The sequence below is a fragment of the Macrotis lagotis genome, chromosome 1 (assembly GCF_037893015.1).
Source record: "Macrotis lagotis isolate mMagLag1 chromosome 1, bilby.v1.9.chrom.fasta, whole genome shotgun sequence".
In the NCBI taxonomy this organism is placed as follows: Eukaryota; Metazoa; Chordata; class Mammalia; order Peramelemorphia; family Peramelidae; genus Macrotis; species Macrotis lagotis.
The window spans coordinates 687,250,540-687,276,919 of NC_133658.1; the positions used below are offsets into that span (position 1 = coordinate 687,250,540).

Genomic DNA, 26,380 nt, shown 5'->3' on the forward strand with positions numbered 1-26,380 from the left:
ACTTAAATTTCTGCTTTTATGGTGTTATAATGATAGAAAATGGGAACAGATGATCCTAAGAATACACAGCTTTTAGACTATAAATCTTAGCTTAACTATGAGATCCTCGCCTAATCAACAATGTGTAACAAACTATAAGAGGAATGGAATTATATCAGTTTTGTCATTTTCATATATGCTGTGTCCACCTTGTCTCCTGACATTGCCACCATGCCTAGTGCAGATCTTCATCATCTCATTCCTGAACTATTATAACAGATTCCTGGTGGTCCCTTCCCATTCCACTTAGATGCCGAGTTCAGCTTCTTAAATCGCAGGTCTGATCACATTTCACCCTCTCTTTCCTTCTCCTCTCCATCCCACCCCAATTTTTTTATAAAATCCATTGGGGTGTTCAAAGATTTTAATGACTTGGTTTCCCTTTTACCTTTCCAGCCTTGTTAAACATTATTCACCCTCACATTGTTTATGATCCAGTGATACTGTCTCTTTACTGTTTCTCTGTACACCCTTTTTTCCTTACTGGGGATTTTTCCTGGTTGATTGCTATACTTTGAATTCTCTCCTTCCTCATTTAAGACTCCTGGTTTTCCTAGTCTCCTTCAGGTCCCAGCTAAAATTGCACCTTTCTTCAAGAAGCCTTTGCTGATTTCCCCTTTATGTTATCCCCTTTCTGCTTTTGACTATCTCTAGCTTCTGTTGTATTTATTTTCATATTATCTCCTTGAAACTATGAGCTTCTTGAGAGCAAGGACAGTGTCTTTTGTTCTTTTTTATCCCTGGAACTTAGCACAGTGCCTGGTACATAGTAGGTACTTTAGAACAGGTCTGCCCAACCTTACTTTTAAAAGTTTTTATTGAAACAATAGGCAATATATTATGATTTGCCTTTTTAATAAGTTCTGTGGTGGCACAGCTTCGTTTACTAAAAGCATTTAATTAGCCCAGAGGGGTCCATATAAAATCATCCTGCAGGTCACATGCCTCTATTTGGTGATCTCCTAAATTGTAGTATTCAGGATAAGCATTTGCCAAAAGCCCATAGAAATAATTGTAGCTAATGCAGAAATTGAAGAACTTGAAATATTCTTTGAAGAACTTGATAAGACTCTCCTTAGAAAATCAATATCTTTTAGTGACTTAAATGCAAAAATTACAGATGTAAAGATGGCAAGAAATATGGGCAATAGGTTGTTTTGAGTTATTAAAGCTAAAATTGCACTGACCATTGTAAAACTGAATTTCATGCATGTAGGTGTGTAAATATGTACAGATATGATAAGAAGCCTGTGGTATGATTAAAAGTTAAATTGCTTATATTTAATATGCAGGAAATTGATTAGATCAAATGAATCCTGAATCAGCTTTCTGTATAGTCAGACTGCTGTTTTGTTTGCACAAAGATCAAAATTAATACAAATCTGGAAGAATAAAAATGAGAAAAAGATTTAATGTCCAATAAAAGAACTCCTGCATAATTTAAATTTACACAAGTAATTGATGCCAAAAATGAAAAATGGATGGAGGAAAGTGTGTAACACATTACAAAAATTTTACTCAAAAATAAAAACAATATAAATTAACTTATACAGGTAGAAAACCGAAAATAGCCCTAAAATAATCAGTAGTACACTTGACTTAGAGAGAGAGAGAGATGGCAACTCAGGGCAATATCTGTTCAGAATAGGATTTTTTGTTGAAATCTCATGAAAAACAGCAGGAAAATGAGTTTAAAGAGATTTGACAAAGTAAAATAATTCTTAGGGCAAATAAAGATAAAACTTGAAGGAGGAAACAGACAAAAAGATGGAGATCTGATTGTTTTTTAAATAACAAACTTCCTTTTTTTTAACCATCAAAAGTAGAGCATACTTGACACTACATGCTATAATTCTGTGCTCTAGAGGAAATAACATGTAAGAAAACTAAATGGAATTTTTGGAAGTAGCAGTTTTCTGAAGGGATGATAATAGCAAAAGTGTAGAAAAAGTATTAATTCTTATTACTGCCTTCAAAACAGGGAATCACAGAACTTTAATAATTGCCTCATTCCATTTTTCCTGTCTGTGTAATCGAGAACATTGTTGGAAATGTTAGTGCCTATCAGCAGGCTTTTGAACTCTGTATTATCCTGTAATTAACTAAAAATGTAGAGAACATGAGATCCTACTGCCCTTACTCTCTGAGATATAAATACATCTTGTTAGATAATGCAAAATATTACCTTTTAAGGCTTTCTAATAATGACTTAAATACACAAAACACAGATGTAAAGATGGCAAGAAAATTGGAAAATATGGTTCATTTAAGTTATCTTTGCATATGTAAACATATGGTATTCTTTCAAAGAGGTATTTGTTTGCTCTGTGTTCATCTCAAGAACTGTCTCTCATTGATGATGAGAGCCTGTGCAGAAGACAAGTTGAAGGAAAAGGATTCTCTGAAGATAGTGAGGTCCAAAAGCTTTTGTTTATGTGAATAACATTGTATTGAATATACTATTTCCCAAAACACACAGAGCTTTTTGAGACCAATTATCATGCAAAAAAAGTTTGACCAAACTATTCTGGAAGAAAAAAACAAAAACAAAAAACAATAGAATGTCTATAGTCCGGAATGTGAGAGGCATTTGTGTAGAGAGCCTATAGTGCTCTTTGAGCTCCTTGAATTTAAGCTTGTATAAAGCCTGCAAATGTGCAGTTTGATTTGTTCCCATAATTTAACAGGAAGAAGAAAGTGGACTAGATTTTGGAAAATTACAATGTTCTTCAAGCTTCTTTGAGAAGCAAAGGCCTATCTTTCTAATTCTGAACTGGTGTGGACATATAACTGTGAGTCATGAAGATGTGAATTTGAGGATCACCTAGAGGGCAGTGGGCAGGTACATAGTGGTAAGGAGCAGGTTGCAACAGAATACAAAAAAGGAATTATGACAGTAGTATAAAGGATATAATGAAAGAAATGTGTGATTAGAGAATAAGATTATCTTGGTGAGAGATTGCTGCATGGTGAGACAGAAATTACACCTGGATAGGTTGACTTTGTTGCATGGTAAGAGAGATATTATAACTTGATAGCTCTGTCAGAAGAACTTGAGAAAGGCTTCCATTACATGGACTCATTTCCCCCCTTTGGCTCTGGAGAAGAATTATACAAAATAAGGAGAAATCAATGGTTTACATCTGCATTATTGGAAAGAATATCTACTTTAATGAGATTATAGGTTGACTGGAGAATTGGATTATCACAAGACAAATGTCAGTACATTCTGGCCAATTTTTTATATTTATATATCTTATATAATATAGTCATATAAATTCATTTGCCTTTTGTGACCCAAATGAATTTTGACAGGTATAAAAATCTATTCTACAGGATGATTTCTTGATTATGTTGCAGTATATTATTCCAAAGTCTCACTCAGTACATAAATAGGACCGCTTTTAAATTAGCTAGACTTTTATGTGAGCAGGTGTCTAAGAAATCATTTTTTGTAAATTTTGTTAAAATTTATTCAGGATATGGGATGTAGCCATAATACAACTTTTGAAAAGAACTTAAAATTCAAATAAATATTGCCCCCAACTGAACTTTGGAAAGCTGTACATCTATGTCATCAAAGCCATATCCTAAAAATAGTTTTGAAATTGTTTTTCATAGCAACATTTTAGATAGTCTCCAATCCTCCAATTTTTATTTTTCAAAAAGTCAAAAGTTGTCTGATTCAGGACTGATAAAAAGTGAAAAGCAACTATAAAATATTTAGGTTCATTCATCTTTTATGGCTTATAATCTGAATTATATTTAACTATAAATTCTAGATGTTTGTAAAGAACAAATAATTGAAGCATCTTTGAAATAAATCATATAGCTTTATAAAGTGGCTCCTTCAGAAGACAGCACTCATTTGTATGTATTAATTTAGGCCATGTTCTTTTTTTGCTTTAAAAAAAATTACTTCATCATCATACTTACTTTGTGTACTAGCCACAACAAAATTTAGCTAATGTCTCTAATAACTAATTGATATTAAAACTGGTTGTTACAAACAGACTGGCATATTCTCCCTCAGCAGAGCTGAGGAAATGGTTTGAGCAGCCCAGAGCCACTCCAAACTTATTTGTGGGGAGGAGAAATTGGCTCTAAATAGCAAAAGAAAGGAGACTATGCTTACTGGAATGTGGGAAGAATTAATCCATTGTCTCTTGCAAGACAAAAGTGCCCCTCAGCTAGAGATACCCTGAATCCTCATAACAAGATTATATAGTAGAAGACCCTGCTCCTCCCTTTGAGTCCTGATAAGTCCTCATCATGAGAGGGGATACATTCTTAGCATACACCCTCCCTGCACTAAGCAGGCATACCAGTTTGAGCTAGTTCACAACTTTCCACCCCCATTCCCCCTTGGAAAGGCAACTTGAAGTCTGGTGAGGGGCTTCATTTAGCTCACAAATTAGTCAGATTCCTTTCTAATTACTTTTCCCTTTGTATATCCTTCAGCTTCTTATAGAAGAGACTGGCATCTTTTCAGTTTCCATAATGACCAGACATCCTGGTTTTTGTAATGTATTATCCTCACAGACATCTGTGAGATCTGCCAACACCCTTTCTCACTCTTGTGAAAGCAAAACACTTTATTCTTTCCCACAACTTCCCTTTTTCTTTTTATCAGTTTTGTTTTCCACACCTTCCTAATGATTCCTCTTTCAAATCATAATCCTTATTATTGACATGACTCCTGATTTTTCTATCATGATCTTATTTCCTCATTATCAGGCATGGACTCATACTGTTCCCCAGGTTTGCCAACTTTCTGATGTACCTACCTATTTCTTTACTACTTGCCTATTGACATCTATGTTTAGACAGTAACTTGATAGATTTAATTTACTATAAGCTCCTCCTTCTCCAGTCAACAGTCTAATAAAACTCTATGTTAAATAACTCTCTCTTGTTTGCATGGCTTAGCCAGTCAGCAAGTCCAAGGCCCTAGCTATATGAGTGGTAATGGTTTCTACTACAGCTTAGAATCTAATCAGAATATAAACTGGGGTTTCATTGCCCTAACTCTCATCCTGTGTCCAGGTAGAAGGCCCATAAGTCTAGATAACAGCTCCCTAACCAACCCTTGGCAGATGGGTATATGCAGCAGTAATCACAATTTTTTTTTTACTATGATGGATCCTGACTAGGGATGCAGGTACCATCATTATAACTCACATGAGTTTCAATCCACCTATCTCTTTAAGTTGTACAGTCCAGAATATATGTACCCTGCTTCTGAACATGTCCAGACATTTGCTACTCCCCAGGAAAATATCCTGGCCAGATCGGTATAAACAATAGTCACGCTAGACTGACTCAGTCATATGCTGCTGGTGTTTCTCTCCTCTGTACCAGAATCCTGTGCCACAGTGCATCTCTGACCAGGAACTGAGAGTCTAGGCCAGATTCAGGGGGACTGCCAACCAAGGCCAATTCTCACATTTCTTTGTACCACCACAGTCACACTAAAAGACTGGGCATTGACTTCTGTCAGCTAGATTCTCCTCCACCATTACTAAATCAGAGATAGGATATACAGACTCATGTAGGATATAATCATGCCACTCAGTATTCTCAATTTCCTTTTCTCTAAATGGAGAACATCTTCACCCTGCCTCTCCTCCTCCTTTCCATAAGGAGAAGGGCATAAGTAGGGGTGTCACACTCACAGAATCTCCTCTCCTCTCCTCTCCAAAGGTCCTCTCCAGCTCAGGTGACTTGAGACCTCCTCTTCTGGTAAAGAAACTGCTTAACATTTTACTCAGATCAAAACACGTGTTTTCATCACAAGAGGATAAAATTCTAGAGTTTATAACAATTTACATTTTGCCTTACTCACTGTATGAAGTATGACATGTATACTTCACTTCAACACAATAAACTTCCATTAAGTGTTTTACTACATGAGCATACTCCCAATGAGAATTATCACATTGACTTGAACTTGTAAGTCTTAATCTTTTCCTCTCATTACAATGATTAAAACATCCTTAACCCAAAATGAATTTTTTCAAAATATTCCCAAATATACCATAGATTTTCCTTTTTCCTAATGTACTTAACTGACTTGGATTCCTTTCCCTAAACTAGTCCTTTAAACTGTAATTATCCTAAAAATTTCCCATTCTTCTTACCTAACTATCCCCTCTAACATAAAAATTGAGGAAGCTTAATTCCTATCTTAACATGTAACTGTTAGCAGGTATCAGAACCACATACCTAACCTATCTGGCTATTAAATCCAATCTCCTAAAACTTTTTTTTGTTAGGTTTGCTTAATTACTATAAAGATCCAGGGCATTAAAGGAAAATTCTTTTATACATATAATTATTGAATGTCAGTGTCCAGACAGAGGTCATGTGGGTAGTCAAATGTCTTAGGCCAGATTTATTCTGCAGGTGAGACATTATCCAAATGTCACTTAGGGGAAATCAAGTCAAAAAGGTTCAGCCTTGGGGCGGCTAGGTGGCATAGTGAATAGAGCACTGGCCTTGGAGTCAGGAGTACCTGGGTTCAAATCCAACCTCAGACACCTAATAATTACCTAGCGGTGTGGCCTTGGGCAAGCCACTTAAACTCATTGCCTTGAAAAGTCTTATTAAAAAAAAAAGGTTCAGCCTCAGGCCATACTGAAAAACCTTTGCCTCTACTGCACATCTTTCACCTGACATCTTTAGCCCATTGGTTTCCTTGGCTCCAAGAACAACACATTCACCCAGTAACACTTCCTTTTTGCTGACCATCCTTGTATCTGACATAAAAAGAGACAATTAAAAGTCCCATGATCTAAAAATAGTTGTTTTATCTAATTGGAACTTCCAGTGAGTCCAATTCACTAAATTCCAATTATAGTCTTAATGGAGTCCCAATTAATGAAACCCTTACCTTAAGCTCTGAATGCCCTTCCTGGGTCCTTGCTAAAAACAGGAATTCTAACTATGACTGACCCTACAGGCCTCATCTCCTACCTCTTACTAGAGGCCTCTGATTTTCAGACTCACATCCCTTTGTCTGAAATCATATCTACTTTAACTTTATAAAGATAGTGTATCAGATTCCCCTTGGCTAGAGAACCCTCCTTCTAGTCTGTTGTATTTTACAACAAATAAATGCCTCCTTTTTGACCAGGAGATTGCCTATCATTTCCTAAATTCTCATATAACAAGGTAAATATTGTCGCAGAAAAATCTCATCTTTCTTTTTTTATCTTTCTCATATTACATAGGTGCTTTTACTTCAAAGCAAACAACCAGGTTTGGAATACATACACGTGTGTGTGTGTGTGTGTGTGTGTGTGTGTGTGTGTGTGCATAAAATATTACTAATTTACATATATAGACTTGTTTGGCTATTAGCCATCCTTAACATACAAATTTTTATTATTGTTTTTGCAAGGCAATTGTGGTTAAGTGACTTGCCCAAGGTCACACAGTTAGCCAATCATTAAGTCTCTGGAAGCCCTATTTGAACTCAGGTCCTACTGACTCCAAAGCTGGTGCTATATCCACTGTACCATCTAGCTGCCCCCTAACATAAATTACTTTTAGAATTCTTTAAAACCATTAGAACATCTTAGGTGACTTTAAATTTCCAGCATGTGTTATTAATTCCAATATAACAAAAACAGCAATAAGAATAACACAAATTACTAGATTGTACAAAGCAATCCTTTCATTATTACATTATTCATGAACCCAAAGATCTATCCCAGAAGGGGTCATAAGTTTTTATATTTCCCTTATTGCCCTTCAAAGCAATCACATCTTAATTCCAGGCTTTAACATTACAGTATTTAAATAGCTTATATATTCACAAGAGATAACTCAAAATATTGTAAATATAATCTCTTTGCAATTAAAAAAGAATATCACGTAACTGATAAATACATCTTACTCATCAATAAGTTACTCTATAGTGGGACCACCCAATTGCTATTTGTTCATCCATCAGAGCCTCTCACATCAGCTGTCTGCAGTTACTAAGAGAAGTTCACATTCTTGACTACTTTAAAATTAAATATATATTATTAATTTACATTAAACAAGATTCTTAAACATCTCATTCCCCTTAGTGCAATATTCATTTTGCTCTTGTTCTATCTTTATATTTTTGTCTTCCAGATTATCCAAGAATCCAATCTCATACATATGATACATTCAAACCCCCAGTGCAATTCTTATTTATGCTATAAATTTTAGGTATTGTTAATACATTTTTCTTATTTTAAAATACAGATGTTAAGTAGGATTTTACTTTTTTATATATGTATACACACACACATTCCCATCCACAAACACGGGATAAGACCAAATTATTACAAACTTTCCTCCTTTACTAACAAAAGACCTTATGAGATTGTTGATAATGTATTATCAATATCAATTTAATAGTACAACAAATCAGATTACACAATTCAATACAATATTTCTTTCCCAAAAGAAATCAGTAAATATCCCTGATAATGCAATTATATATTTTTTCCTCTTAGTAACACAATACCACTTTCCTTTAACTAAAAGGTGTTTCAGTGGAGTTTTAGATACCAAACCAATTTAACAAACTAGGTTATTTAATTCCTCTCATTCTGTACAGATATTGTCAGAATGTAACAACACTAACTCTCTAAAAATCCTCAGAGTAGTTCCCAAAATACTAGTTCAGAAACCTTAAAAACAGTGAACATCAGCATTCTTAGACCACATGGCCAGAGCAGAGACGTTCATTAAACATAATTTCCTTCCAATAAATGTGTCTCCTAACCCCTGGACTTTATATTTTCTTCCTTTCCCAATCACATCCCACCTGTGGCAGGGTCTCGTTCCCTTTAAGGCTAAGTCTCCTGTGGAATCCTTGGAGAGTTCCTCTTCTCCCTTTGACACCTTCCGTTTTGATCCTAGGCCTCCTATCTCCAGGATTTTCTCCCTACATCTGGGGCTGCACTCCCAGTAACCTGTCCTAAGGGCTGGACTCATCTACCTGGAATGAGGGCTTTTAAGCCCACTCAAGGCAGTACTGCAGACAGTAATTTCCTACCTTACAAAAAAATATCACATAACTGGTAAATACATCTTACTCGTCAATGAGCTACCCTATAGTGGGACCATCCAATTGTTAATTTGTTCATCCATCAGAGCCTCCCACATCAGCTTTCTGTAGTTACCAAGAGAGAAGTGCACATTCTTGACTTCTTTAAAATTAAACATATATTACGAATTTACATTAAACATAAGATTCTTAGTTAAACATCTTATTCCCCTTAGTGCAATATTCATTTTGCTTTTGTTCACTTTGGTTCCTTCTTTAATTGTTTTAACACTCCACCCAGTCAACTCCAGGATCTCAGGTTTTTCAGACTCTCCAAAGGAAATGGGGAAGTGCTTAAATCAGTAGTAGGAGTGCTTTTTCCCCACATTCTTCTCTGGGGTCACCTTAGAGACTCTGCAGTCCCAAATGAGCCCCCAAGTTTGTTAGAAATAGGCTGGCATATTCTCCACCCTCAGCAGAGCCAAGGAAATAGTTTGAGCCAGCCAAAGCCACTCCAAACTTTCCCGTTACTATGCTGATTTGTGAGAAGGAGAAATTGGCCCTAGATAGCAAAAGAAAGGAGACTATGCTTTACTGGAATGTGGGAAGAATTAATCCATTTATTAACAGCTCTTACAAGACATGGATGCCCCTTAGCATGAAACACCCTAAATCTTCATAACAGATGAGATTATATTGTAGAAGACCCCTGGTTCCTCCCCACTGAGGCCTGATAGGTCCTCATCATGGGGGGAGGGGTTCATTCTTAGGACACACCCTCCCCTCACTAAGCAGGCCACACCAGTTTGAGCTAGTTCACAACTTTCACTCCCCCCAGAAAGACTACTTGAAGTCTGGTGAGGGGCTTCATTTAGCTCACAAATTAGTCATATTCCTTTCTAATTACCTTTACCTTTGCAAATTCTTCAGCTTCCTGTAGAACAGACTGGTATCTTTTCAGTTTCCATAATGACCAGACATCCTGACTTTTTTAATATATTATCCTCACGGACATTCTTGCAATACCCTTTCTCACCTTGTGAAAGCAAAACACTTGATTCTTTCCCACATAAAGTACTAACAATTTGCTCATTAAATAAACTTAAAAGGCATCATCAGTATTACCCTTGAAATTAAATGGTGTTAATTTAGCAATATTGCTGTGATTTTTTTTTTTATAGCCAGTTAAGGTTGACAAGCTGATTCAGAAACTTCAATATAGTATTTTACTAGGGTTAACATTAACTTTAAACTTTATACCTATAAATTGTTAAACATTTGAAGGAGAAAACTTTAATCTTCTGCAGCTCTAGAATGCTGTTACCTACAGCTACTTTTTTTTCATATGCAACAAAATCTATGTTGCTATTTGGGTATTTCTTATATTTGTGAAAATAATCATTAATTTATTGCAAGTCATTTTTTAAGAGGAGTATCTTAAATCAATAAAAAATGAGATTTTATGTTATAGAAGACTTCATTTGGCATTAGTACTTTTTTCAGTGATATCCTTATTTATATATATATATTTTTTTTTTAAATGGAATTTGCATTGAAAAGCAATGCTTCATATTGCCAATGTTTGCATATATAGGACATTCAAATATTGATAAACTATTTCTTTAGTATTCAATCTAAAATTTTAGTGTTCTCTCTCTTACAAGAAATTTATCATGCTTTCCTCTTGTTATGATTTTAAATAGTATAAAATAAGAATCTTTCACAGATACTTGCTGTCTTTTTTTCAACCGGCACAACAATTGAGAATGATACTGTAAAGTTGTCTGTGGTGAGTTTAAAAGAAAAACATCTATTAACAACATGCTTTAGTATTTGCCAAATGAAAATCAACAATTTCTTTCAGTTATATAGACTGTAGTCATCCAAAGTAACTTTTAAGATCCTTTGAAATAGTATATTGACCTGTTGGAGACTTGGCATTACAGTCAGTGTACTTTAATTTAACAATAGGGCAGATAATCAGTGAATCACAGCTTTCAATTAATAGATTCAGCTATTAATGGATGGAGAGTTTTTTTGAGATGACTTCCTTTGTGAGTTCTGGAACTACAGCACTACTTTCAGATGTCATAGAGTTTGGAAAAATCATCCAGTTGTATAGAGCATGAAAAAGTTATCTGGTTCATCCACCTGCTTTTTTGGCTAGTTAGTCATAACTATAGATACAGATCTCTAGAACCCCTGATTATCATTTCTAAAGCTTAAATCAGACTTTAAACTCAAGAAATATTTTTGTTGTGAAGCAAATATTCTTGTTCTCATGAAGGTTCCTATACTGTTCTGTGTTTTAAAGAATGAATTTAGTATTCTTGGTTGACTTTGCAATGAATAATAATTTTTATTAAGATTTTGAAACTTTGCTTTAAGGTAACCTCAAATATTTCTTAATTAGTCTCATTCTCCATTTGTTTGGCATTAATATTCATGGGACTTATAATTATATTCTTTTAAGTGCTTTGTTATAGTAAAAAATATATATTTTTGAGTATGTCCTAGACCAATTAGCATTATCTCAGAGTCCACCTTATAGTTAGTTTTAATGGAGATTCAGTGCTTGTGTTTAACAGCTGATGAGAAAACCATTGATCACATTGCTATCTGGATGCTCAGATGTGGCTGAAGAAGCCCTTGTTAAACTAGTCCCTTGATATTGAAGTAAATTTGAGCTTTCTTGATGTTATCAGTGCTGGTAGAGTCTTAACTTATTATTATTTTATTATATTTTCAAATATTTTTTAATTTAAAAATCTAAATAGTAACTAACTTCCCTCCTGGAACAGGATATTTTCTTTAATATGTAGAAATTCTAAAAATGTTTTCTGAAAATTTTCCTTGAAGCAACTCTCAGGATTGAGTCTCTTTTTTTTCCCTGTAAATATGTACTGTTGTTGAACAGCATAACCCTAGGCAAATATGAGTAGACTCTGTAATAGTAATAATTTTGGCAGCAATTTGTTTTTTGTGAATTCAACCATAAGATTTATTGCAATTTCTATATAACTTTTGAGTTTCTAAAGACAGCCTCAGGGAACCAGGAACATTAGTTAAACAGATAGGTTTATTATATTTTTAATGTAGTTGCAAAAATCAGTTGAATAAGTCTGTCTCTTATTTCTTCTTTCCTTTGAGGGATGGACATGAGTTGATCATGCAGTTCTGGAGTTTTTTCCTCCAATATCTTGTAAATGTTTCAGGTTTCTCGGAATTTGTTAATATCTCAAGATCCCATACAGACTATGAAGCTGAGAGACAATTTGGCATGTGAAAATTAGACTTGGATTCATGTCCTGGCACTGCCACTAAATATTTTTTTGTTGACATTGGACAAATGCTGATACTTTTTTCAACTTCAAATTTCTCTCCTATAAATTATCAATGGAACGTTGTAGTGGATTAGGTTTATTTTTTATTCCAGACATAAAATTCAGTTTTATTTAGAGGATTCAACACTTGAGCTTTTTTTTTTTAAGTTTTTACAAGGCAAATGGGGTTAAGGGTTAAGTGGCTTGCCCAAGGCCATACAGCTAGGTAATTATTAAGTGTCTGAGACCATATTTGAACCCAGGTACTCCTGACTCCAGGGCCAGTGCTTTATCCACTGCGCCACCTAGCTGCCCCTCACTTGAGCTTTAAAAAAAAAAATCAGTCTGGGAATTCCACATACCACCAATCTAGTATTAAGTAGGAATGCTAGGGTTTTAAAATCAATTCAGACCTGTCATACTTCTGCCCTTAATCTTCATCAAAATGGTCTCATCGTACAATAATTCCTGTTTCAGAATCTGACCTATATATTCAGAGTTCCAAATCTATTCCAAACTAATTTTAAAGAACTTGCTCAAATCAAAAGATCTAGCAAATTGGCATAGCTGGGATATACTTTTGTCCTATTTCCAGAATCCCTACCAAAAATAGAAATTAGAAAAAGAACTCAAACATTCCTATTTCCTATTCAACCTAGACCACCACAGTCAGGCAGAAAAGTGAGGATAATTTTTCTTGGAATTAGATTATTTTTGAAAGTTCCATCTGGGTCTTACTATTCTGTGGATCTTTTACTTTTGTTAAATTCACAAATACAATAGTGTTTATCCATGTATTCATAACCACAGTATATTTCAGTCTAAAGGTACACTGATATCAACCTTTTCTCAATGTGCTAGGTGTTAAGAATTATTTCAGTATTTATTGGCAATCATTCTCTGCTCCACTTTAAGATTTTGATAGATTAATTTACTTCAAATTCTTAATTTGTGACTACTGTATCAATTTTCTTTATAAGTTGTATCAGAATCCCTCTGTCAGTGATAAATGTATTTGATATCTTTATAGAAACAACCCCTAACTGCTATATAGCAATTTTTAGAGGATTTTTTCTTTTTTTTTTTTTTCTTGTAAGGCAATGGGGTTGTGGCTTGCCTAAGGCTAGGTAATTAAATATCTGAGGTCAAATTTGAACTCAGGTACTCCTGACTCCAGGGCCAGTGCTTTATCCACTGCACCACCTAGCTGTCGCTATATAGCAATTTTTGCTGTGATGCCAGATTATTAGTAGCTTGATTATTTTTCCCCCCTTTTTGGCTAGCACATAATAATGCTTTGTAAATTATGGTTAATTAAAATTGAATGAATGAATATTATTCATGTTGGATATACAGAATCACATTTTTCCCATTTGTTCCCTTGATAGATTTCTGAAATAATATTCTGGTGGATTTTTATTTGGCAGTAGATGCTAACATTTAGTTTTAAAGACCCTGCTTTTTAGAGGCAAAAGAATATTTTCTTTAGGGAACAATAAGAACAGTTTGACTGGAGTTCAGAAGAGTGCAATAAATCTAGAAGGAGAAGTTAAATTGTAAAGGGGTTTTTAATAGCCAGACAGAGGAGCTTGTATTTCATGTTAGAAGCAAAAGGGAGCCAATGGAACTTCTTGAGCAGGAGTGTGATATGGTCAGACCTATGCTTCAGGTAAATCATTTTGGCAGCTAAGTTGAGAATGAATTAGAGAAGAGGGAGAGACTAAGTGGAAGGAAACATTAAGGGGCTGTCAGAGGAAGAGATAAGAGGTGATGAAAGACTGAGTTCAGGTGATAGCCTTGTGAATGGAGAGAATGGGTAAGATAGCATGGAGATAGACTTGGCAATTGACTTGATATGAAAGATGAAAGAAACAATCAAGAGTTATGAACTTAGAGGACAAAAAAGGATAATGAATCCTTTCACAAGAATAGGGAAGTTATAGGAAGAATGGATGATTTGGTGGTAGAGAAAGATAATGAATTCTGTTTTGAACATTCTGAGTTTAAGTTAGTATTCAGGTAGTTATAGCTAGTAAGGCAACCAGTGATGCAGAAATGGAATTGAGGAACAAGAATAGGGCTAGTTTTATGTATGTTGATCAAGGGGTCATAGAGATCATGATTCAAACCTGTAGGAACTAATGAGATCACCTGTGAAAAGAATGTGTAGAGAAAAAAGAAAAGATGGCCCAGCACAGAGCTCTGGGATATATCTACTTATAGGGAGTAGAACATAGCTGTCAATTCTGCAAAAAAGGTGGAGAAAGATTAGAATCCCCTTTTCTCTTCCTTTCTTGGAATCTTAACCTATTCCAAAGGGATTTTTTTTCCTGTATTCATGTGTACATTCTAAGTCTTTAGTCAACAATAAAGGGTGAGAGGATATGCATTAAGAAAGGGAATGATAACTATAAAATCCCTTGAAGCTAGTGGGGATTGTATCTCTATGCTGAATTCCCACAAGCAGTTCTGGGGCACAGTCATAGAGAAGAAAAAATATACTTCATTTCTTGTTCTGCAAGCTAGTTACAACCCTGGCATGAAATGTAGGTATGGGATCTCTAGATACGTCAGTAGAATTAATATTTCTAGATTTATCAGTGTGACTGATTCTCTGGAAAATCCTAATAAAGATAGATAAATTCATGTGGATTTTTGTGATTTAATTAAAGTTTTGGCAAAAGTTTGGGACATACTGTGTAATGATCTCAAAATATACAATTGCAAGAACTTGAACATCCTTAGCTGACAAAATAATGTAAGATGCCACAAGTTTAAAGTAGTATATTACTTTTTAAAAGAATGAACCCCACATTGTTTGCATTGTTCACATATGGACTAGATGGCTAGATGCCAGGTTGAAAGACAGAAGAGATTCTTGTGTATTGGGTGGGAAATTGGATTAGATTTACCTCCAGTGGACCTTTTTAGATTCTAGGATCCTAAGAAAGAGATTAATTTTTCATATTGCCAAACATCAAAACCTAGAAACATTAATGATTAAACAAGGGTTTCTCATTGGCCCATTAACATTTATCATAGTGCATTCTCTCATATGGTAAGAACCATACTTTTTTTTTTATTTAGGTTTTTGCAAGGCAATGGGGTTAAGTGGCTTGCCCAAGGCCACACAGCTAGGTAATTATTAAGTGTCTGAGGCTGGATTTGAACCCGGGTACTCCTGACTCCAGGGCCGATGCTTTATCTACTACGCCACCTAGCTGCCTCTAGAACCATACTTTTTTGAATGAGTTTTAAAAACCTAGAAAATAGGGGGCCGCTAAGTGGGCAGTGGATAGAGCACTGGCCCTGGAGTCAGGAATACCCGAGTTCAAATCCAGCCTCAGATACTTAATAATTACCTAGCTGTGTGGCCTTGGGCAAGCCACTTAACCCCATTGCCTTGCAAAAACCTAAATAAAAAATAGAGTAAATTTGGTGGACAATGAAAGATTTTTCAATCAAGAGAGTTGAATAGTTAGAGGAAGGGAATTAATACATTTATAAAATAAAATCATTAGATTAAATAATAGTATAAGATCTTTTCTAGCTCTCATATTCAGTGATTTTAAGAGATAACTTCTGTTGAGAAAAGGGCAACTATTGAAATAAAGGGAAATAAGAAATAAGTAGACGCATTCATACAATTAATAAATGTTTAAACTTAGAAATGGAATTCTAGCAAATCTGTGTGTATATTCTACGTTCCTTTTCTTTTATCAGAATAATTGCTTAAACTTTGTTCTACCTTTTTCATTACTCAAATAAGATGGTGTGTGTGTGTGTGTGTGTGTGTGTGTGTGTGTGTGTGTGTGTGTGTATTTAAAACATCTTAGCAGAGTACTAAAAATGCTATCCAGCAGAAATCCATACTTTTAATGGAAAAAATAGACTGGATAACAAGTTGTGTTAAAAAAAAAACTAATCTATATAGATTAACTAATCTATATAGATTATTGCTAATTCTATTCTATATAGATTAGAATTTCTTTTTTCTTGTTAGGATTTTATGACATTGAATAGATTGTGAACTGTTCTGTACTTCATAGATTTGTTTTTATGATTTAAGACTTCCAAAATGTATTTTCTAATAATATTTCATCTTAATATTTTAAGGTTTTGGGACAAATGGAGCTGTAACTTTCTAGTTATTCATCAGAGAATTTTAGTTCACAATACATTTTTGGAATCAGAAGTTTTGGTGAAGAGGTATGCTCATGTGATTCTTAGAGAAATTATAGTGCCTAGCTGAGTGATCCACCTTGTGCAACAGTGTCACACTAAAAGCCTACAAAATTCTGGTGGAATTAAATTAAAATATAATTGGGAAATGTTTTGCAGCATAAATTGAAATACACTGTAACACTAATACTAATTTGTGGTTTTTTAAGGCAACATCTGTTTCTGTTTGAGTTGGACACTACTGATCTAGTGCAATATACATCTGAGCTGGAGTGCTTTTGCTTGGTTCAGGTTTTTTAAGTGGTTGCTCTGGAATCTTAACTATATCACTAAATAGTAAATATTCCTTCTTTTCAAATATGAAGCATGTATACTTAATAAATGTTTCTTAGGAGCAAGTTGATATGCTGAAAGTAGTAGGCATTATAAAGATTTATATTTGTACTCACTGTGAACACATCCGCAATTCATGTCAAGATATATAGTCTGACACAGCAAGTAGCATAGAAAATAGTACATGCCTCATTTTAGAGAGGAGTTTGTGTTTTTATAAGGATAATAAAAAATATTCTCCTGTTCCATTTTAAAAATAACTTTTCTTATATTAAGTCACTTGTATTTATTATAAATAATTAGGCTTTTTAAACTAATAAAACTAAGCCTCTGACTAACTAATTGATAACAGTGTTTGTATGTGTTTGTAATACTTATCTCTATGTACTATGTAGTCCTAAATTGAAGTTGCCCCATCTTAGGCAAGTCCTTTCATTCCACATGCCCGGTCATTTTAAGTGTGTGGCCCATTATGTATACATTTGTATTTAGAATATAAAGAATGCAAAGGTTTTTCTTAATTTGTCTAGGACTAGTATTTTCAGAAGAAATTAAGATTAGTTTTGAATTTTTATTTTAACTTATGATGGTAAGTATTTTTAAAATCTTGAAAAATGAAATACTGTCTTCAAAAGCCAGTTATTTTAATGTGTTCATTTGCTATTAAATATAGAGTCATAGAATGCGATGCCATAGCATGGAAATTAATGCAAATCTACAGATTTATATTTTTAACTTGTTTTTTAAAAATCGTTCATCACAAGTGGATTGTGCAGATTATGAATACACTTTTGTAGTGTTTGTTCTTAGATTTAGGGTGCCTCTTTCTGATCACATGGTATCTACCTTGGTGATAGCTATACTAACAAAGATAAGATTCTTTTGTAGTTAAAATTGCTACTTCATTGTTATGGTGGTTTTACATGTTGTGGAAATGAATTTCCATATCATATTATTTATTTTAATCAAATTGAAAATCTTAACTATATTTTAAAACTTTTTGCCACAGCGTTTTACCAACGAGGATCATTTGGCTGTCCATAAACATAAACATGAGATGACACTGAAATTTGGTCCAGCTCGTAATGACAGTGTCATTGTGGCTGGTTAGTATATGCTTTTATTAATAGCTTATATACATCGTTCTCCTGGAATGTGCACAATTTTTGTGTATTTTCTGTACATAATTGTGTGATGCCCTTTATCCTGGTGAAAAATGCCAATGATTTCATTTGCAATAAATGTTTGCAACATGTATTTTACCCATTACATATCCATTTCCACTTCTGACCATTCATTCACTTTTTTTTAATGTGCTTTTTAATGTAGGTTTCTTTGTCGTTAGTATGGTGGGAATTAGTGGGAAACTTTTTGAACATTCATAATAAGCACCAAGGTTGCTAATAATTGAATAGCTCTGGTATTAAGTGAATGTTACTTTTGACTTTCTTGAACCTTATTTCCTAAATATTCTAGAAATTATTTATAAGGCCCCAAGCACCTGACTGCTATTAGGAAATGCTATTAGCAAATTCATGAGTTTAGATTCTGTTTATACTTTTAAGATTAATTTTATCTTTGAAATAAGGTATTCTACCTAGATTTAACACTATTAGTGATCCTGAATAACAGAAAAGGAATCTGGAATTTGACTATATTTAATTTCTTTTTTAATTCTCCCAACAGTGTTTGAAATTTAGTCAACATTTTTCTTTACCAAAACATATTACTCTATTAACTTGTTTTGAAAATAGAAAAATCAGTGAATTTTTTTTCCCTGCTCTTCACACTTTTTTTGACAGAATATTTGTATAAGTTTCATGGACATATTTTATTCACAATTGTAAATATTCTTTTCATTGCCTCAAAATTAACAAAACTACATTCAAATTTTAAAAACTCATTATGAACTACTCATTTGTCTCTCTGATAATTAGTATTCAATTTTCCAGAACTTCAAATGCTTCACTTCCTTTGATTTTTGCTCAGAAATTGCAGTCTAAATAGTACTTCTTTTATTGAACCTCTAATATTTACAGATACTGTTTAAAAAATGATATTGTACCCTAAAGATAATACTTGAAAATAGATACATTGTCCAAAAGAGTTTTGAAATAGGGTCATTTTAAAATAACTGAATATGTAATAATTTTGAAAGAAGAGATAAGACAGAACTGTTTATAGTATTTTATTTCAATGTGCAAAATATTTGTAATGAAAAATTAGATAATAGAGCATTCTCAGAAGTTTTAGAAAATATTCGTGATGAATAATAAACTTTCAAGAATGCCTTCATTTTTAGCTTGTTCTTAGAAATAATCTTTTTTTTTTTGAGGCAGTGAGTTGGTGCAGTAATTGAGCCCAGCCCTGGAGTCAGAGGACCTGAGTGTTCAGATCTGGCCTCAGATACAATAATTACCTAGCTGTGTGACCTTGGGCAAGTCACTTATTGTCTTGCAGAAACAAACAAACAAAAAGACTATTCTTTCTCTCATCTTTAGTCTTAATTTAACATAAGGAATTTGCCTAGAACAAGCTGACTTCACAAGCCTAGAATGGCATGAACTCAGAATCACATAGTCATTGAGTTGGAAGGTACTTCTCTAGAGAAGTCATCTTTTATTCAATATGGACCTGAATTAGAAGAATCCTTTTCATAACATACCTAAGTGGCCCTCTAGGCTTTGCTTGAAAAATCTCCAGTCGTGGACAATCCATTTCCTAAAATTTCTCTAGATTAATTTTTGTGTAACTTTATGCTTAAATTTAACCTTGAGGCTTTATATAAGGAAAAATTTCTTAATTAGTGACCAAGGGGCAGCTAGGTGGCGCAATGGATAAAGCATCAGCCCTGGAGTCAGGAGTACCTGGGTTCAAATCCGGTCTCAGACACTTAATAATTACCTAGCTGTGTGACCTTGGGCAAGCCACTTAGCCCCATTTGCCTTGCAAAAAAACAATTAGTGACCAAAAATGGAATAGGATATTCTAGGAAGTAGTGGGTTCTCCTACATCAGAGTTTTCAAGTAAAATATGAATGATTACATGGCAGGCATTTTGTTGGGAATTTTTTCCACCAGTAGATATTAACAATTAGATAGTCACTGAAATTCCTTCCAATTTAGTAATTCTAAGTATATTTAATGATGGCCAATTATTTTAAATTTATAATTTAACATATCAAAGGAAAAAGAGAAACTATCTGAGTTCCTTATGAAACCTCCAAATTGTTGAGCTAAGTGGCATAGCAGAAAAGGCTCTGGACTTAAGTCAAAAAAAGACCTGAGTTCAAATTGTCTCAGACATTCACTTAATCTCTATCTGCTTAAGTGTTCTCATGGCGGGGGGGGGGGGGGGGGGGGGGGGGCACAGCTAGGTGGTGCAGTGGATAGAGCACTGGCCCAGGGGTCAGGAGGACCTGAGTTCAAATTTGACCTCAGACATTTAATAATTACCTAGCTGTGTGACCTTGGACAAATCATAGCCCATTGTCTTGTAAAAATCTAAAAAAATTAAGTTTTCTCATCTGTAAAATAGGTTTAATCACTGGGCTTACTCCTAAGATTGTTGTGAGGATCAAATGAATTAACTTTTATATAAAAACACTTCAAGCCCTTAAAATACCTTATAAATACTTTCTTGTTTTTTGTCTTAACCTTCTTTAATAGCTGCTTTTCAATCAGGCTAATGTGTACCTTGAGAATAGTTATTGACATTGAATATTAAACAGACCCATTTTGACCAGTAATTGTAAATGGTTGAATAATACTAATTTAATTTGCCCCTAATTTTCAAGGAATAAAAACTAAATTAAACGAGAAGAAATAGACTTAAAAGCATTATTCTATGTTCTTAATACTACCTTGTATTTCCATGAGCTCAAATTTGACTTTGTATTTACATTTATAATTCATGGAATTTGTTATATTTAAGAAACATCAAATAAAAACATCCATATTTGCATATATAAGTTAATCATTTAGATTCTGCAATATTTATAATTTTTAATATTCATCAATACTCACTACATTAATAGCTACACCTGTGTTCACATTTGAGTTCTCAGTCTTACTGGTTTTGTTTTATGTGTTTCATTCATGACTTCAGTTTATTCATTGATAAAAATTGATTAAAGCTAATCCTTTTTTAATGAAAACTTGTTAGTTTTTTTCCCTTTTAATACTTAATACCAGTCTCTGGTAAGAACAGTTGAATAAAACATTAATTTAAACAGAAGTAAACATAGACTATTTGATCACTGATGAATTTGAGATAAAATAGAAAACTAAATTGGAAATTATTTACATAATATAATTTTCTTAGGGGTATGTTGCAGGATTACTTGATAGAAAGATAGTAAGTATAATATGCTATAATTAAATTTTAATATTTTAAACAATTAAATGCATATGCTGCAAGAAATACCTGCCTTCTGCCAAATTTAAGTACACATCACAGAATAATGAAAATATTGTATTTATACTAATATGTAAACATGCATATGTGGATTTATGTACATATTATATACACACACACATACAGAAAAATACTTGTGGTTTTTTATATGTGTGTGTCTATGTGTGTATATATACACATATATGATGTTTTTTGTGTATTTGAATATACATTCAATATATGCATACATATATTAAAAATACACATATTTTCTGCAATTGCAGACTAAAACCAAATGCCGACTAGTATTTGTTGCAAAGGTAGAACAACTAGGAAATTAATAGATTAACTGTTCAGCCATTTGAATTTTATTGATTTGCTTGAAATTTAGTTCCCATTTTTCACATCAGGGAGACAGTATTAAAAGTGATTTTGATTAGCTGAACCTAGCGCTTCCTGGTTTCAACAGCAATGTATCCACAATTTCTAGTGATAACAATGTTAATTAAAGCAGAAGTCTTAAGTTATATACATTAATAGACATTGGAAATAAAAGGCTAAAATGTCAAATGCATAAATTTGCTTTTAATTCCTACTTCAGTACACCTTGTAGCTGGCATTTTTGTTTTAGCTAATGGTGCATGTATACAACGTGTGCATGTTACTATATGCAGTATGTACTCATAAATTCAAGTATTGATATAATATCTTAAGTTAGAAAGCACTCAAAAGAGTATTATTAATTATCCTTGTTAATATTCATGCTATAAAAGATATATTTTTGGCAGCACATTTGCTTATTGATAAACATAGGTAGTATTAAAATTAAGAGTTAGCTTCAAACATGGTAAGTAGATATTTTAAGATCTTAAAAATGTTTTCTTTAAGGTATTATTACATTGACATTTTAGCCTGCCTATTAAACTTTATTCCCCCCATTCTCCCCCAGAAAGACTGATTTCAAGATTAAACCTTTTCTTTTAATTTTTTTCCTTAAAACTTATTCATTTTCAGCTACTTTATGTTGTATTCTCCCACAGAGAAATCTAAAATGACTGACATGTTGGATAGTGGTAATGATTTCAATTAAAAATAATTGATCCCTGATTACATTGGTATAGCCAACCATCCTACTGATGGTAGACTTCTCTTAAACTTATTTCTATAAAACTGGAGGAACCTTCTTCTCTGCTATAGAAATTTAACTAAATCTTGTTTGCTTTAAAGGAAAAATTCTTTCTAAAGAAAAAAAAATAGCTGACTGAATCAGTTATTTGCTATTTTTGTATAAATAGCCAAGTTTTAGAATATTTTTTCTGATACATGAAATATGTGATTATTTCTTTGCATTTAATTGCAGATCAGACACCAACACCAACACGATTCTTGAAGAACTGTGAAGAAGTCGGTTTGTTTAATGAGCTAGCGAGTCCATTTGAAAATGAATTCAAAAAAGCCTCAGAAGATGACATTAAAAAAGTATGTTGGCAATACTTGCAATTTAAAGATTTCATAGGGATACTGATAGTTGTTATTATAGTATCTTGATTCATGTGCTTATCTGTTTATTTCTAGTTTGCATTTAGTGACTTTATTTTAATTAACATTTGTATTTTAGATGCCTCTAGATTTATCTCCACTTGCAACACCTATAATAAGAAGCAAAATTGAAGAACCTTCTGCTGTGGAGACAACTCATCAGGATAGTCCTTTGCCTCACCCAGAATCAACTACCAGTGATGAAAAGGTTAGACATTTATATTTATTGTGAAAATTTAAAATAACAATTAACTAGTCACCATTCTAAAGCTCATACTCTGAATGAGTTGAACATTTAATAAATGAGTATAAACTTACCATACCATCTTGTTAACAATTCTGGGTATGACAAAAGCAGTTTAATTAAAAAAAAGAAAACTCAAGGATTTCAAGAAAAATAAAGATTTTGTATATCTTGAATAACATCCTTTTTATTGTAGACAAAAAGAAAAACTGAGAAGGAAATAGTTTTTTGTGTGAGATAGGATATTAATACAAATCAAAGAATTCAAACTCCTTATATGACCCAATTTCTTTGGTAAATTTTTTTGGCCTGAGTATTATAGTTATAAACCCATATGTTGATGAACAAATCACCATATCATTCATGTAAATCTAAATGTATATATAATTTCTACTACTATTTCAGTGTTATTTGTTTTTATTATCTTTTATTCTTATCTAAATGTTTCAGCTTAAGTTTATGCCTTTCTCATCTGTGCCTTCTAAATATGCTACTTAGACACAATTTTGTTAGATTGTGGCTTATGCTCTTTTTTTTCCTGGAGCCAGTATCATGTTCCTTCACATTTTTTAGCATCTCTACATTCTCTTCCTAATATTTCTGTGAATCATGTAGTGTTGCAGCTTCTTCAGAAGGACCATATTCATACTTTATAGTAAGAAGCTTTTACTTGATAGGTGGTTCTAGTGATTGAGGATTTCTTTCACATTCAGTTAGATAAATATTAAGTTGCTTACCAAGGTGTGATATACTAGGACAATAAAGATGAAAAACTATATAATCCTTTAAGGAATTTATGATCTCCTGAAGTTTATGATAGATAATTGGAAAGTTTTTCTCTCTCTCTCATTCTTTTACTTACTAGTGTCTATATCCTCCTTGTCTCTTCAGAATCTACTTCTTCCTCTCTTAACAGATTTATTTTTTTCTGGTTTAGTAGTTCTACACTTTTTCTGATAAACTGGAATATAAAGTATGAACTCTTTACTCTTTCTAATAAACTGGAGTATAAAGAATGATATTTCCCAATTCCTTTTATTTTCACAAGGAGGAAAATAAGTTTACATTTCTAAGACATATGTTAGTGAACCCATTATCCCTCAATCTTGCAGCATAAATAACCATAGCCTAATGCAATCTACTTGTAGCTGCCACACATATCCTTGATATTTGGATCACCTAAAGCCTTCAAAGATCTTAGTGTTTGAAGATTTCACTACTGTGCAACAGCACCAGGAGACTGTCAGGAGGATATTTATATTTTAAAGCATGGGTTTTGTGCTGTGGAGAAGGATAGGATCCTCAAAAGCACTTTGTAATTTTACAAATTTACTTTCCTCTTCCATTTTTCAGTGTTTCTCCTATTCATTGTTCATCTATGGTGTGTGACCTAGATATATATGTAGTAATAATCACTGGACTGATCTTTCAATCATGTCTCACAATCTAGATCAGTGATCTCCAAACTTTGATTGTGTGATCCTATCTATAAAAAATTTGAGCTTGAACTGCCAAAATATATTTATTTGTGAAGTTTATACATGTACTACTATACTGATATATTACATGCATCAGTATTATCAAAATAAAATAAAAACAGGGACCACTAAGTCATACATAAGGAACCCTGCAGTCATATATTGACCTAGAAAACCACATATCATTAACTGTGCCCTATTTTACTATTATTTATTTTGTTAAATATTTCCCAGTTAAGCTTTTAATATACTTTGGGGCTGTGCTTGAGAGTGTTGTGAGCTTCATTGCAACTTTCACTCTGTGATTTGTGTGTTTGACACTTCTTTTTTTAATTTTAAAATTATTTATTCTTATTTTGTACAAATGATGTTTTTTATATACACATTACTAAAATATTCTTGTTTAAGAATAAACATAATACCCCCTCCCCCCAAAAAATATAGACCTGCATGAGCAATAAAGTAAAGAGAAAAAAATCAAATTACAAATAATAATAGTAGTAATAACAATAATAATAATAATAAGTGCAGCCAGGTGGCGCAGTAGATGGAGCACCGGCCCTGGAGCCAGGAGCACCTGAGCCCAAATCCGACCCTAGACACCCAACAATCACCCAGCTGTGTGACCCCTGTCAAGCCACCCCAACCCCATTGCCCTGTAAAAACCAAAAAGAAAAAAAAAGACCCAAAATAAAATAGTAGTAGTAGTAGTAGTAGTAGTAGTAGTAGTAGTAGTAGTAGTAGTAGTAGTAGTAGTAGTAGTAGTGGTGGATTAACAATAATAATAATAATAAATGTGCTTCAGGCTGTGTTCCAGCACCTCCAGCTCTGTTGTGAGTGGATCACATTCTTTATGATAAGTCCATCACTAAAGCTTCTTCCATATTTTTCCACCATTGCCATTGCTGATTGATCACAACTCCCTCCATTCATATTTCCCCACTCCCATAACACTATATTTTCTCTCTCACTCTGTCCCTCTTCTTTAATGTGCTGTAGGGTAGCTGAGTGGCACAGCAGACAGATCCCTGGCCCTGGGGCCAAGAGGCCCCAAGCCCACATGCCCTGCCTTGGACCCAACCCTGTGGTCCCGGACAGGCCATCCAATCCCAGCCCCTTGCAAGAAGTAAAAAAAGAAAATGTATTATATCTGACCACTCTCTCCCCACGGTCCATCCTCTCCTCCATCACTCACTTCCCCCCCCCCCCTTCCCCTGGCTCTCTTCTCTCTTTCTTACTCCAGATGCCTATACCCCATTGAGTATATATGCTGTTTACTCTCCTAGCCACCTCTCATGAGGGCAAAGTTTCCCTCATTCTTCCTTGCCTTCTCCCCTTCCATATCATTGCAATAGCTCATTGTAATAAAAAAAATCTTATTATATGAAATATCTTAGCCTATTCCACCTCTCCTTTATCTTTCTCTCATTACATTTCTCTTTTAGCCATTGACTCCATTTTTACACCCCATTATATCTTTACATTCAGCTCTGTCCTGTGCTTCATCTATAAAAGCTCCTTCTACCTGCTCTATTAAATGAGAAGGTTCATATGAGTATTATCAGTATCATTTTTCTATGCCAGGAATACATTTAGTTCATTATCGTTAAGTCTCTCATATTTTCCCCTTCTCCTCCACTCTCTATGCTTCACCTGAGTCTTTTATTTGAAGATCAAACCTTCTGTTCATCTCTGACCATTCCAACAGGAACATTTGAAATTCTCCTGGTTCATTGAAAGTCCATCTTTTTCCTTAGAAGAGGACATTCAGTTTTACTGAGTAGTTGATTCTCAGTTGTATTCCGAGCTCTTTTGC

At 33.7% G+C, this 26,380-nt stretch overlaps 1 protein-coding gene across 2 annotated transcripts in view; it reads left to right on the forward strand.

Annotated features, from left to right (window-relative positions):
- The window catches only part of ATF2 (activating transcription factor 2), a 123,382-nt gene that overhangs the window by 43,199 nt on the left and 53,803 nt on the right, over window positions 1-26,380 (forward strand). For both annotated transcript variants that reach the window (XR_012474261.1, XM_074215670.1), the window contains exons 4-6: window positions 17,918-18,014; window positions 22,664-22,782; window positions 22,922-23,050. Coding sequence is in view for 1 of the 2 variants with exons in the window: in XM_074215670.1 (XP_074071771.1) it covers window positions 17,918-18,014; window positions 22,664-22,782; window positions 22,922-23,050 (345 nt within the window). In the remaining variant the exon portion in view is untranslated. The remainder of the gene's footprint in view (window positions 1-17,917; window positions 18,015-22,663; window positions 22,783-22,921; window positions 23,051-26,380) is intronic.